Source organism: Desmodus rotundus, chromosome 3 (assembly GCF_022682495.2).
Source record: "Desmodus rotundus isolate HL8 chromosome 3, HLdesRot8A.1, whole genome shotgun sequence".
NCBI lineage: Eukaryota > Metazoa > Chordata > Mammalia > Chiroptera > Phyllostomidae > Desmodus > Desmodus rotundus.
The window spans coordinates 44750466-44766019 of record NC_071389.1 but is presented as its reverse complement, the minus strand read 5'-3'; the positions used below and the strand labels follow the sequence as shown (position 1 = coordinate 44766019).

The 15554-nt window shown below is 38.2% G+C and overlaps 1 protein-coding gene across 1 annotated transcript in view; it reads right to left on the bottom strand.

Moving 5' to 3' along the window:
* UBE2U (ubiquitin conjugating enzyme E2 U) overlaps positions 1–15554 on the bottom strand; it is a gene marked incomplete at its 5' end in the record, with an annotated part of 49466 nt that overhangs the window by 15735 nt on the left and 18177 nt on the right. Inside the window, 2 exon segments of the mRNA XM_024565333.3 lie at positions 3059–3140; positions 13665–13750. Of these exon segments, the coding sequence (XP_024421101.3) occupies positions 3059–3140; positions 13665–13750 (168 nt within the window).

The window sequence follows — 15554 nt, the reverse complement described above, 5'->3', positions numbered from 1 at the left end:
GTGGACTGTCTTCACATTTAATCCTATTAAGTGGGGAAACAGGGTAAGGATGCACCATTCTGCAAACTCTAATTGAGTGCCTGCTAGTTGGCCAGGTCACTATGCTAAGTTCAGAAATACACAGCTAAAGAATGGCCCTGCCCTGGCCATTGCTCATGAGGAGACGAAGTCCCGCACCACGGGCTGGGAGAGCTAGGGACAGAGCACTGTGGAGTCAGAGGACGTCAGGGACGCTTTCACAGAGAGGCACTGAGGTGGATGCTCACGCCTTCCTTGTGAAGTACTTCGCTAGGCAGAAGAGATGGTAAGGGGGAGGGGGAGAACATGCACACAAATGGACTAAATAAATGTGGTCATGAGGGGTATTTTTTCCTAACTTGAAAAAATTTTACAATTTTTACATGTTTCTGACAGGCTGTTTTTATTTGAAAAGTCAGTGGGCATGGGCTTTTATCTCTCCCAGCACAGGAACTAATATTTATTGAATGTCCAAGTGTCAACACTATATAATTTTATATGCGATCTCATTCCAGAGATCAAATGCAAACAACTTTGCAAGATAGGTAATGTTATCCACCTGTAACAAGCTCACTGCGGGTAAGAATTTCTCCAAGGCCTGTCACTCACGAAAGCCCATGCTCCTTCCCCGTGCTGCGTCCTAGGGAAGATGCTTCCGTCGGGAACTGGAACCAGAGCCACAGCAGGAAGAGCAGGAAGGACAGAGAACCTGACGAGTACTTGCTATGTTCCAGACACAACTGGGAGCATTTTAGATGTACGAATTTGTTTAATCCTCACAACCTTCCTCCCACAAAGGTAGGTACAGTAATTACTGCCATATAAGAGAGAAGGAAACTGAGGCACAAGGAATTCACATAAATTGCCCAAGGTCACAAAGTTGGTGACTGGGAGAGCCAAGGCCTAGTCCAAGCAGTCTGGCTCCAACGTGATTCCCTGCAGTTTTTAAGCACCCCATGTTCTGCCTCTTACCCAGACCGAATCCTGACTATAGAACACCAGCAGAGACCCTGCCGGGCAACATATCCCAGGAAGAAGCACAGAGTGATAAAAAGATATTATGTCCCCAAATAATGGAAAAGATAGTTCAGTGTGGCTTAAGAATTGGGTCTTGGTTGACGAAGGGATGGGAGGACAGTTGGAGAAGGTATATGAAGCAGGAAAGACAGGTCTCTCTTTTTCCCGAACACTATACAGATGAAAGATTCTCAATTTGCATTTGCTTGGTTTCCTAATAGAAAATTTCAGTGTAAGAAAAGCATTTCCAAACATAAGAACAGAAAGATACATAATGGTATGATTTTGCATGCACATATAGACCAATTACTCACTTCCAGAGATTCCCAAACACTCTGCACTCACATCTCTATGGATTAATACCTTTATTATACCTCATGTATTTTGATGAATATGAGACTTTTAATTATTGGAAAAGAAGTTGATTCCACCACACTTAAGATTTTTGCATACTCACAAGTTTATGCCACATAAAATTACACAGATAAAAAATTATAGATAAATGTAATATCTTTTAAAAACTTTATTTAGTGTTTTCTTACTCATCAACTCCAAAATTTAAAAGCAGCAAATATTATCTGATCTGCATGTTTTCTCATCAACCACCAGATGGCATAAAGTATGAGAGCTTTATTCTGAGAGGGTCACCACGCCCAGTATAATGGGACCTGTAACTTAGAAATAATGTATTTGGAAAAATGTTCTGGCACTCAAATAGCTCACAATTATTCCAGCCATATGTAGAAGTGGACGGATAAGTTGACAATGATGTGGTCCTACTCTTTCTACATTTGGGGGTTCTGTGGGATGCTGGCATTACATAAGGAATCAATGACCAAACAAATGAAACAAAGCAGTTCTCTTCAAGGAAATAAAAACGGAAGTCACGTCAAAGCGAAATTAACCTCGCGCTCTAAGTAAGTTTCTCTAACTCTAAGTGAAACTTGAAATGTGCCTTCAAGAAAAAAATCATGTGTGTATTTCAAATTCTGCGTAATAAAAACTTTTCTACCCCCTATAATTTATTCTGAAAGCAGAAAAGTATCTAATGCAGAAGATTTTCTCCACTTTGGCTTGAAGGAAAGTTGTTGCAGAAATCAACTGGAAAAAGAATATCCCACCAAAAAACTGAGTCTGAACTCTGATGTTAAAGGGTAGGAAAGAATATTTTAAGAACCCAGAATCCTACACAAATTCAAACTACAGTACATTATGTTTACTAATCCTGTATTTTCCATCTAGAAAGAGCTAACAAGTCAAAGAGATTTAAAAAAGAGGTAAATAAGGTAAATGCAAAAAAAATGGGGTCTTTAATTCCGCTAGCCTTGTGGCAGCACCTCACTGAGGACTCTGAAATAAGTCCACCAGAAGAAATGAGTCGTTGGCTAGGTTAGAAATAACCTAGCCAACAACAGAGCTGAGGGGAAATCTCTGCTTGGGCATCGTGGAGCAGATGAACCGGCTTCAGAAGTCAAGAGCCCAAGATGAACTCGAGATCTCTTCCTTAATGCGGTCTAAGAATCAAGCCTATGATTTCTGAAGATGCTAGGATAATTTATTTTTGTATTTTACTACATACTTCCTCACTAGGGGTAGTATATTTGGTTCCTGAGTGAGAGAAATCTGTGGAAGGGAAAAAGATATTTGGAACTATGTGAAGGATGAAAAACTATTTGATGATATATGAGCAGGTTGAGCTGTTTGTGGGTTTTTTTCCTATTTCTAAGCTATGTTGATAAAGATAAAGGGAATGGGGATGAGAATTGATGGGGTGGGCTTTCTGAGATTCCTGCGCCGTGGCTCATGTCCTATAACCATTTTTGGCAGCTAATAGGTAGCAAAGATGGTTCCCACCTGGATTCATATGAAAGGAAAAAATAATACTTATTTTCGTTATGTTTAGAAAAAAGCACAAGTTCTTCCAAAGCGTTTCTTCTGATGGTTCAGTTAGATAGTAGAGAGTGGAATAGTAGATATTTCAAGTTAATAGGATAATATGTTCCAGACACTTAAAATTACTTACTTTACATTCCATTCTTTACGATGTTTTAACTCCACTTTCTTCCATTTATAATACTTTCTAGTGAAATTTGGATCTTTGGGCACTGAAATTGGAATATAAAAAAGATCTATGCATACGTTCTTTAATAATAGTTCAAAGTTTAAAATAATCCACTTATTAAGTTGATATGTGGCAAGGATGCACACTATATAGTGCAAGTCATATTATGATGCTCACCTTCCGAATTTCTTTTATTTGAACTTGGTATTATTGGATATTGTTTGAAATAAGTAGATTGCAACTTCAAAACTTTTCATTATAATGACATTTGTTTATGTATCATTTATAACAATGTAGAAGGCATTAAAATGATTCATACATAAACTACAGACACCATAGTTTAACAAAATTCTAATTCAGCACTTCCAGTGGCAAAATAAAATCTCAGAGTTAGAAGTGACATTACAGATCTTGGTCTTTCCCAAAGAATCCGCAACAGGTGATCACCCAGCCTGCAAACGAAGCCTTTGCCAACAACAACAAAACTCTCCTCTTTGTTGTTGGGAGACTGCCTGTTCCACTGACAGATGGTGAGGTCACCGTGTCCTTCCTTAACCTGAGTTCTGAGTCTCCACTGGGCCTAGTTCTGACCTCTGGAGCAATACTAAGTACATTCTTCCCCCATGGGAGATAGTCCTTCTAAATTTGAAGAGAGCTCTAAGGGCAGCCTCAGTTCCTACAACTGTTTCTTAAGACATGATTCTCTAGATACCCAATCATCCTCACCATCCTGGCAATGAAATCTGTTAATATTCCTATTAGCCCTGGCTGGTGTGGCTCAGTGGATTGAGTGCTGGCCTGTGAACCAAAGGGCCGCTGCTGGTTTGATTCCCAGTCAGGGCACATGCCTGGATGGCAGGTCAGGTCCCCTCATAGGCGGCTCATGAGAGACAACCACACACTGATATTTCTCTCCCTCTGTTTCTCCTTCCCTTCCCCTCTCTAAAAATAAATAAAATCCTTTTAAAAAATGTGCCTATTAAAGTTTGCATACAGAACTGGCTCAGGATCTTGGTTTCAGTTGAATAGCAAACATGAAATGAGTTACTACCTCCCTTGGTCTGTGTGCCACACGTCTATCCATTCAGCTGTGATCAGCATTAGTATTTTCCGGAAATCATATTGCACCACTGGCTCATATGTTTGTGGTTAATTATAAAATTGATGCCTTTATTCACATAAAATTTATTGACATCTATTATGCTTACGGCACTGGTAGTTATTACATGAAACATGATTAAGACAGACCAAATACACATATATCCCTTACCTATCCATCCATCTATCAACTCCCTGTTTCTGTTAATTGTCTTACGATTATGTCTTGAACATTTAACCAACTAGATGGCTCCACCCCTCTTGCTGGTATCTGGAACTTCCTTCTTAACAATATTAATTAACCCCTTCTTGCTTGATGAAATTTCTCACTGATAGAAAAAATAAATTTAAACTGAATAGTTCTTTTCTATCAATATTACATGATTTTCACTAGCATTGTTCCTGTCTATTCTTTAATTTCTTTTTTAAGTATATTTTATTGATTATGCTATTATAGTTGTCCCATTTTTTCCCTCCCCTTTATCCCCCTCTGCCTGGTACCCCCATTCCCTTTAGTATTCTCCCCCCCCACCCCAAGTAGTTCATGTCCATGTGTCATACATATAAGTTCTTTGGCTTCTCCATTTCCTATACTATTCTTAATCTCTCCTTGTCTATTTTGTACCTACCATTTATGCTTCTTTCTTCCTGTACTTTTCCCCTCATTTTTCCCCTCCCGCCACCACTGATAACCCTCCATGTGATCTCCATTTCTCCGATTCTCTTCTTGTTGTTTGCTTAGTTTATTTTTGTTTATGTTTTTTTAGGTTCAGTTGTTGATAATTGTGACTTTGTTGTCATTTTACTGTTCATATTTTTGATCTTTTTTTCTAGATAAGTCCCTTTAACATTTCATATAGTAAGGGTTTGGTGATGATAAACTCCTTTAACTTAACCTTATCTGGGAAGCATTTTATCTGCTCTCCCATTGTAAATGATAGCTTTCCTGGATAGAGAAATCTTGGATGTAGGTCCTTGCCTTTCATGACTTTGAATACTTCTTTCCAGCCCCTTCTTACCTGCAAGGTTTCTTTTGAGAAATCAGCTAATAGTCTTATGGGAACTCCTTTGTAGGTAACTCTCTCCTTTTCTCTTGCTGCTTTTAAGATTCTCTCCTTCTCTTTAATCTTGGGTAATGTAATTATGATGTGGCTTGGTGTGTGCTTCATTGGGTCCAACTTTTTTTGGACTCTCTGAGCTTCCGGGATTTCCTGAAAGTCTATTTCCTTTGCCAGTTTAGGGAAGTTCTTCATTATTTGTTCAAATAAGTTTTCAATTTCTTGCTCTTCTTCTTCTCCTTCTGACATCCCTATGATTTGAATGTTGGAACATTTAAAGTTGTCCTGGAGGTTCTTAAGCCTCTTCTCATTTTTTTGAATTCTTGCTTCTTCATTCTGTTCTAGTTGAATGTTTATTTTTTCCTTCTGCTCCAAACCAGTGACTTGAGTCCCACTTTCCTTCCCTTCACTGCTGGTTCCATGTACATTTTCCCTTATTTCATTTTGCATGGCCTTCACTTCTTCCTCTATTTTGTGACCATACTCAACCACTTCTGTGAGCATCCTGATAATCAGTGTTTTGAATTCTGTATCTGGGAGGTTGACTATCTCCTCATCGCTTAGTTCTTTTTCTGGAGGTTTGATCTGTTCTTTCATTTGGGCCTTTTTTTTTTTTTTAGCACACCTGTTACATTGTAAGGGGTAGAGCCCTAGGTATTTGCCAGGGCAGGGCAACCCACTTCACTGCATTGTGGTGCTGTCTGTGGGGGAGGGGTCAGAGAGGGAAGAGTGCTGCTGGCTTGGCCCTCACCCAGCTTTCAAGAGACTTGCAGTTTTTCCTGCCACCACAACCCCCACAGATTTTTACAGGCAGAGGTTCTGAGGCTTTATTTTCCGTGTGCTGGAACTAGGTTGCATGGTCTGTCTTGCTCCCTAGCTGTTCCTCCTGGTTTATCCACATGTGAATGCGAGACTGCCTGGTCCATCAGCCACAGCCTAGTCTGCCAGCCACTGCCTTGCTGCCTGTCCTCTCTGCCCTGGCTGCGCATCTCCGTCCCTCCTACTAGTCTGGATAAATGTTTCTTCTTTAACTTTTTGGTTGTTAGACTTCCATACAGTTCAATTTTCTGGTAGTTCTGGTTTTTTTTTGTTTTTAAATTGGTTGTTTCTTTCTTTTGGTTGTGTGAGGAGGCAAAGAGTATCTGCCTATTCCTCCATCTTGGCTGGAGCTCCTATTCTTTAATTTCTTTTCTGGCTTCAACACATACAAGCACATACACATACACATTCTTATAGGTTTTATGAATATTGTTTTTATTGGTATTTGGATATATACTCCTCTCTTCCATAGAGGGATATGTGATCTCCCAAGAGTTCATACTGAGGTCTCATTATTTCCTTTAGATGATCATAATAACATTAATGTAGTTCTTCCTGAATACTGAGCACTTATAAAGTATGAATACAGTGATTACCACTATAATAACCACCACTTTATAGATAAACAAACAGAAAGGTTGAGTAATGTCTTCTCATTGTGACTATAATACTTAGACAACAGTTAAAATTTGACGTTTTTAATCAAGGATAATTTGTATGTTCCCTTAAGCTTTTGAAACTGCCTTTCCTACATTTTCTATTTGAATATGTATGGCAGCCTCTTTCTTATATATTACAAAAACCCAAATGGCATGGTCATCTTTCCTGACTATTCCCATTAATTTGATATCATTATCTTATTGCTAATAATATCAAATTAATGGGAATAGTCAGGAAAGACTATTGCTTCACTGCTTTCTCTACTACTGAGAAATTTTAAAAACTCACAGTATTTGTACAAACTTTTAACACTTACTATTTTATCCCTATATTTTTTCACTATCTGTCTCTGACCACCTGACTGTGAACTCCTCAACAAGCTTACCATAATATTTATCTTATTATCTCCAACACATAGCCCATTGTCTAGAGATAGAAGATGCTCAATAAATAATGTTGATTGGAGGGAAATAATGGAGGAATGAGGACAGAAAAAGAAAGCAAGCACGGGAGCACAAGTGAGTGAGCAAAAAGAAAGGAACAGTAAAATTCTGTCATAAGTTCTTTTTTTTTTAATCCTCACCCCAGTATATGCTCATTGATTTTAGAGGGAGAGAGAGAAATATCAACGTGAGAAAGAAACATCAATTGGATGCCTCTTGTAGATGCCCCAACCATGGATTGAACCCACAATCTAGGTATGTGCCCTGATCGGGAATCAAACCTGCAACATTTTGGCTTATGGGATGACATTCCAGGCAGCTAAACTACCCAGCCAGGGCTATTAAAAGTTCTTGCGGCTGAACCGCCCCCTCCCCCACCATCACTATCATGTCTTGCCTTTGTGGTAGTTTTGCATTCTGTGGTAGAAAATCATCCTCTATTGCCTCCATAATATAGTTCTCCTTCCTCCCCTTCTGAGGATTACTGGGCATTGCTTTTACTCTGTTTTTGCAATGACACACCTCCTCCTGTCCAACATCTTAAAAGACTGATCTTAAAAATGCATTTTCCATTGCTGGGACTGCCATGTCCAAAGAAATATAATAATACCAACTTTCCTTAGCAGGTTTTATTTTCACACATACTATTTCATAATAATTGTAGAGCAACTTAAAATAAGAGTGGGGCATTCTTGTCAATGAATGGAAATGAAAAATGAGGTACAAAGTGTTAAATGACTAACATAAATTCACTTCACTGTATGTGCAAACTAGTACAGGGCTGAGGAGTCTCTAACTTCTGACATCACAGTCTTCCTGCTAGAGCCTTTCCAAACTTGGTTGCACATTGTAATCACCTGGGGAGCTTTTAAAGCTACTACTGCTTAGTCCTGCTCCCAGAGATCTTCATGTAATTGGTCTGGGGGTGTGCCCTTTACATGGGAATTTTTACAAGATCCTCTGGTGGTTCTAATGATCAGTCAAGACTTAGAACCATGCATGGAAATTAGATGACACTGCCTCTTCTATCTCAATGTAGTTTGGAGGCACTTGCCCTTATTTCTGGCTCTAAGACTCAAAGAATGAAAGTCTCCTAGAGTGAAAGCAAGCATCCCCAGGATGCTTCAGGCTGTTTGGTCTGTCTTGATGACAGCAAACATCAGGAAGCCTCCGCTCAATACTACAGGGTACACTGGTCTGAAGGAATTCTTTTCCTCTAACATAAACATTTCCTTATGGGGATTATGCTCTGTCGTTAAGGTGCTGTTGCCCACAACCAGATGTAGTGGTTTGTTCTCTGCCAAACTTTTAATTTGCCTTTCTATGGTGATGGCCAGAGAACAGTAGATCATCCATACGTTTTCCCACATGACTGCCTGTGATTATGAACTAATAATTACAGTTATTAAAAAATGAACTGCATATTCTTCAGAGTTTGAATTTAAGTTTCAGGCTATAAAGAAATAAATATCTTTTATCATATTATAAAAGAAGGATAGAAAATAGGAAACAACAAATGTGGAGTCAGAGGATCTGGTTCAAGTCCTTGGGCCACAGTCCATCTGCACTAATTAGTAGTAACCACACTTACTGAACACTCACTATGTGCTAGGTGCCATTGTAAATGCTATGAGGTGTGTGCTGTACGTATTCTTTTTTATAGACAAAGGAACTGGGACACAGAGGGGTTAAGAAATTTACCCAAGGTCACACAGCTAGTAAATGGCAGAGTCAGGATTAAACTTCAGCAATCTGGCTCCAGAATTTACACTCTTTACCAATATATAATATTCCCTCTTACATGTGTGACCTTAGATAAATTATTTGGCTTCCCTTGGTCTTGGTTTTCTCATTTGTAAAAACAAGTAAGAACAATAATGCCTAGCGCATAAGGCTGATATATCACTGGGCATGGCATGCTGATAATGAATTAGAAAATAGCATTAGGGTGATTAGAAAACATAATACAGAGCACACTCTGTAAACAGTGTTGCACGAGATTAAACTTACTATCGTTATGGCGCACATGGCTATGGATAGATACGTGGCACAAAGACATGGAAAAGAGTTATTACCTCAAATCAAATACAACCACTCACCACTGTTCATAAAATAAAAACCTTTTAAAAATATGCACAAGGGCTTAATAATCTTTCCAGTGATGAGAATGTAACTGCAGAAAATGAAGTTATTAGAAGTTTCCCTTTTATTTCTGAGTAGTTGGAGAAGCATTCTACAATATAATCTAAAAGCTTCATCTTTATTATTGCTAGGAAATTAAGTCGTTAAAAAAAATAGTACTGGATCTCATCCAGCTGAATTATCCAAAGACAAAACGGCCAGCAGCAGATGGAAGGTTTACATTTATTTTTTAAATTGTGCTGGTTATTATTGAAGGAAAGGTCTTGAAACATTCTTATAACAAATCCCTGGGGGAAGAAAAGGCAAGGTGATTGTGAAATATTGCACCAAGGGCTAGAATCAAAGTCTCAGAAATTTTCTGGGCCAGAGGTAACCATTACCATCTATTGCCTTCACAAAGAGGGATGAATTACATAGTATGTTAGTGACAGACACAGAAACAAGAACCAAATTAAACATTTTGATATCAAATTCTTTTGAAGAAGAAACTGCAGTCAGCAGTGATTCATTATCCTTCCGTATTTAAATTGTTCTTTATTGCACAAAAATCATTTCCAAATTTTGCTAAGCTTTGGCATGTGCTTCAATTATTTTTTTTCTAGCAGTTTGGAGTCTCCAAATGTCTCTATATATACACTTTATTCCATAAAGCACCATCCTATGCCAATTGGTTTAGTTTTTGGTTGAAGGAGTTGGGTCAGTCATTCCCTAGTCTATGTCAATTGCCTCTTGATACCTCTTTGTTAAGGGTTATTCCCTCCAGGAATGCATCTGAGCTCCTAGTGCTTCACACATGGTAGGCACTGAAGATATGTTTGCTGAATTCACTGAGCAGCACCCAACTACTAATGTCTGAAGTGAAGTAGACATTCATGTACTTTGCTATCAAAAATAATAAAATTCTGTCTGGCCAAGATGGAGGCATAGGTAGATATACTTTGCCTCCTCGCACAACCAAAAGAAGGACAACACCAAATTTAAAGTAAAAAAAAATAACCCAGGGTGGGCTGGAGGGATGGGGAGAAAAGGCATACAACTGTAATTGAATAACAATAAAAATTAACCCCCCCCCCCAGAACTGCCAGAAAATCAAACTGTATGGAAGTCCGACAATGAAGGAGTTAAAGAAGAAACATTCATCCAGACCTGTAGGAGGGGCAGAGAGAACATGTGACAAAGTGGCGGCTAGAGTACTGCATGAGGCAGCAGCTGGCAGAGCATGTGGTCCCATATTTGCATGACGATAAACCAGGAGGAACAACTGGGGAGCAAGACAGACAGCAGAACACAGGGTTCCAGCTTGGGGAAATAAAGTCTGAAAACCTCTGACTGAAAAAACCTGTGGGCATCAAGGCGGAGTTCACTGGAGAGTCCTGGAATGCACACAAAAACATCTACTCAGGAATCAGAACCAGAAGGGCCCAATTTGCATGTGGGTAGCAGAGGAAGTGACTGAAAGCCAGCTGAGAGCTAAGCAAGTGGCATTGTTCCCTCTCAGACCCCCTCCCACATATACAGCATCACAATGCAGCAAAGTGGGTTGCCCTGCCCTGGCTAATACCTAAGGCTCCATTCCTTACTATGTAACAGGTATGCCAAGACAAAGAAATATGGCCCAAATGAAAGAACAAATCAAAGCTCCAAAAACAATACAACTAAACAACGAAGAGAGAGCCAATCTATCAGATGCAGAGTTCAAAACACTGGTAATCAGGATGATCACAGAAATGATTGAGTATGGTTGCAAAATAGAGGAAAAAGTGAAGGCTATACAAAGTGAAATAAAGGAAAATGTACAGGGAACCAACAGTGAAGGGAAGGAAACCAGGTCTCAAATCAAACATATGGAGCAGGAGCAAGAAATAAACATTCAACTGGAACAGAATGAAGAAACAAGAATTCAAAAAAAAGAAGAGGCTTAGGAACCTCCAGGACAATGTTAAACATTCCAACATCTGAATCATAGGGGTGCCAGAAGAAGAAGAGGAAGAGCAAGAAATTGAGAACTTATTTGAACAAATAATGAAGGAGAACTTCCCCAATCTGCCAAAGGAAATAGACTTCTAGGAAGTCTAGGAAGTTCAGAGAGTCCCAAAGAAGTTGGACCCAATGAAGCACACACCAAGTCACATCATGATTACATTATCCAAGATTAAAGAGAAGGAGAGAATCTTAAAAGCAGCAAGAGAAAAGGAGAGAGTTACCTACAAAGGAGTTCCCATAAGACTACAGCTGATTTCTCAAAAGAAACCTTGCAGGCAAGAAGGGGCTGGAAAGAAGTATTCAAAGTCATGAAAGGCAAGGACCTACATCCAAGACTTCTCTATCCAGGAAAGCTATCATTTAGAATGGAAGGGCAGATAAAGTGCTTCCCAAATAAGATCAAGAGAAAGGAGTTCATCATCACCAAGCCCTTATTATATGAAATGTTAAAGGGATTTATCTAAGAAAAAGAAGATCAAAAATATGAACAGTAAAATGACAACAAACTCACAACTATCAACAACCGAATCTAAAAAAACAAAAACAAAAACAGAAATGAACTAAGCAAACAACTAGAACAGGAAGAGAATCGGAGAAATGGAGATCACATGGAGGGTTATCAGTGGGGAGGGGGAAGAGGGAGAATGGGGGAAAAGGTACAGGGAATAAGAAGCATAAATGGTAGTTACAAAATAGACAGGGGGAGGTTAAGAATAGTATAGGAAATGGAGAAGCCAAAGAACTTATATGTATGACCATGGACATGAACTAAGGTGAGGGAATGATGCTGGGAGGGGGTACAGGGAGGAGGGGAATAAAGGGGAGAAACAAATGGGACAACTGTAACAGCATAATCAATAAAATATATGTAAAAACATAAAATAAAATTCTTTATGTTGATAGAGTTACTAAAGACTGTGTTTCTTAAAATACCTTAAGTTATTTTCTTACCCACTAATCCATGAGTGAGTGAGGAAGGTAATATTTACTCACAAAATAAATAACCAACATCCCCAAAGAACATGTACTTTCTTAGAAGTTATTGATCTAACTTCAGTTTTTAATATTTGTTAAGCTTAGTAGTACTTTTTGCCTTAAAAAAGGAAGTGATATTTTGTTTTATTGAGACCAGTTACACCACCATCACAATGATGAGAAGAAATTTGATGAGACCACAAATTAAGGCAGTGGTGTGGGATAGGGTGAGGTGGAGGGAAAACATTCATGATGCAGGAGGTAAAATTAATGAGGCTTAATGAGGGAAACAAAGAGGTCTAGGAAACATCTGTGATTCTGGTTCAGGCAAGTAAATGCAATAATAGTGATCTACACTAACCAAGACGGGTAATAAAGGATAAGTTTTAGGGCAAGGTAATGGATTCACTTTGGGACCTCTTAAGTATGAGAGGCCTGAACACAGATAGGTGAGATGTACAAAATAAATGCACAGATTTAAATATGCATGTCGAATTCATGAGAGGGCCTGGCTAGTGAGGAGGCTTTAGGACTTAGTGGAAGGTAGGCTAATGAAAACCAAGGCGGTGGATGAGGTCTTTTGGTAGAATAGACTGAAATGAAGTTTTTTCTAAGGGAAGAGGCAGAGGAGGACTAAATAAGGTAGGAGGAAAACTGTGAATGTATATGGTATCATCTAACACAAGGACAGCATAGCTGATGAGAGTATGAGATAAAGAGTAAAAAATCATCACTGAATCTGGGAACTGGGAATCACTGTAACTTCAGAATGCACCATTCAGCAGAACAGATGACCTGCAAAATCACCTCCCAGTAAATGTGTGTAGAATGGATAACCGACTGTGATCCAGATAATGAAATAGTACTCTAAAGATTTGATTAAATGAAACTAGGAAGTTTCCAGCTCTCCTGTTTCTGTCTTTCTAATTCCTAATGCATGATGGCAACAGACTTTGCCTTAGGTTGATGTAACTGGAAGCCCCAGGTTTCATATGGTTTGGTGGTGGTGTTTTTTTTTTTTCCTGTCTTTCTACTAACTACTTTCTCTGACTTTGAGGATAATAGTGTTTAGAATCAAAAAGTTTCCTCCTGTTATGAAAGCTTCTTTCCGGGGAGAAGGCAGTGAAGTAAACCTCATAAGATTGAGAACTTCCTCATTTATTCCTCCGATTGCCTGTATTTTTTCCTAGATTTTAATCAGACTTCAGTCCAAGGCACTATACCAAAGAGGAACTAAATTAAGTTAATGATTAGTATATAGAGCAAACAGAGATAGTTTATCACCTTCCAATTGCAAATATATGTCAATGAGTCTTTAAAAGCAAGACAAACTGAGAGTAATTAAGAGATTAACATTTGCCAAAAGGACACAGGATAAGATCACCTTACATGGAGTTCTGTAACACTCCACAGCTTTTGATGTAGCTATTTCAGGCCATGTCTTGTAATAATCATCAAATGAAATTTTAATTGATCTGAAAATATAAATTAAAATCAGACAATAAATAGTTTGCAAGTTTATCAAAATTATTTTATCAGAGTGAACTGTTTCAGACAACAATATTTTGTCACAAGACATTAAACTGATCTGTAGTTAACAAATCTAACATACTAATTCCTCCACTAATATACAGAAATCACAAAAAAGAAAACCTGTCCAAGTCACTTTCCAATAATAGATGTAAATGTGCACCCACATGTATATTATAAAAAGAAAAATATAGGATCAGGTTATTTGCCTTTCATAGCTAACTAAAAAAGAACTTCAAGGAAAGGATCACACCTGTACATTTTCTGTCTACAATAAATAATTTTCTTAAATTTCTATGCCAAATTTTTAAAAATTATTTATTTATGTTTAGAGAGAGCAGGAGGAAGGGAGAAAGATAGGGAAAAATATCAATGTGAGAGAGAAACATCAATCGGTTGCCTCTCTCATGCACCCACATTGGGACTGAACTCACAACCTAGGCATGTGCCCTGACCAGGAATCAAACCCATGACCTTTCACTTTGCAGGATGACATCCACCCAACTGAGCCACACTATGGTCAAGGCTCTATGCCAAATTTTGGTAAAATCACCTCTATTTTTATTATGAGGAGAAAGGAAACATTAGACCTGAGATTAGTTTAATTTTGACACTGAATCTGGCCATTTTTTAAAGAGGAAACAACTCTTTTCTATGATTCCTATCTGCATTTTTCCTTCCCTGTGCTAATACTACTATGTCCTAATGGGAAAGCAAAGGTTGTTATAAAGTATTAAACAGGAATTGTGAAATACTCTCTTAAATAACTGCCTTTCCAATTTATTTTTCTACAAACTTTTCCAGCGCAGAGGTTTTCAACATTCTACAAACAAAACATTACTTTGGGCTATTTTTCAGACATGGGAAATCACCAATTGACTGGCTTAGATGTTTAAACATCAAATGTAAAAGACCTTATGTCTATGCTCCGTTTTAAGTTCCTAGCTCTTCAGAGGAAGAAGCAACTTTTCTGTTAGAATATGTCTACTAGCATTAATTTTTATAGGTGGCTTAAAGTAAATATTTGACTAAATTTTGAAATGAATGGGGCAATATCTAAATGTGTTAATGCATTCGTCTATTTAAATGATAATCACAGACACCTAATTTCAAGACTACCATTTTAAAATGTTATTGCTTTCGCAATCACACGTAAGTAGAAATCTGAAACTTGGTGAAGATAAATTAATCACTACTATTATTGCTTCCAGAGCTACATGCGGTGCTTTCCACTACTAAATGATATACTAAACTAACATTAATTTCCCAAAGAAATGTTTCGGCATTTGGCAATGGAGGTAACAAAATGAAAGGCTGCATTATATTTCCTGCATGAAAAAGCTTGTGATCAATTTGCTGTCACAGCTCATTTAGCAGACAACAATGACCCAAGAGGAAGGAAACTGTCAACACACTGTCTCGTGAAAAAAAATACACAATCTTCAGGCACAATCGTCTCCATTGTTTTTTGTCTGTTTGACGATGACCCCTGACCCTCTCCCTTCCCAACAGTGTCCTGTTCAATCTCAAACTGTTAGCCTTCAGGGGCTTTCTTTTCTTTCTCCAGAATAATTAAAAATATTACCCTAAAAGGTATAACTTTAGTATAGTTTGAATATACAAAGCAGAACGTCTTAAACATTTGGGAATATTTGCATTTTCAATTCTGGAAAGGAAACAGCCCCTTAAAATAAGAGAACAGTAACTATTTTACTACTCTTCAGATAAACTGCTAAGTTTACAGGCATA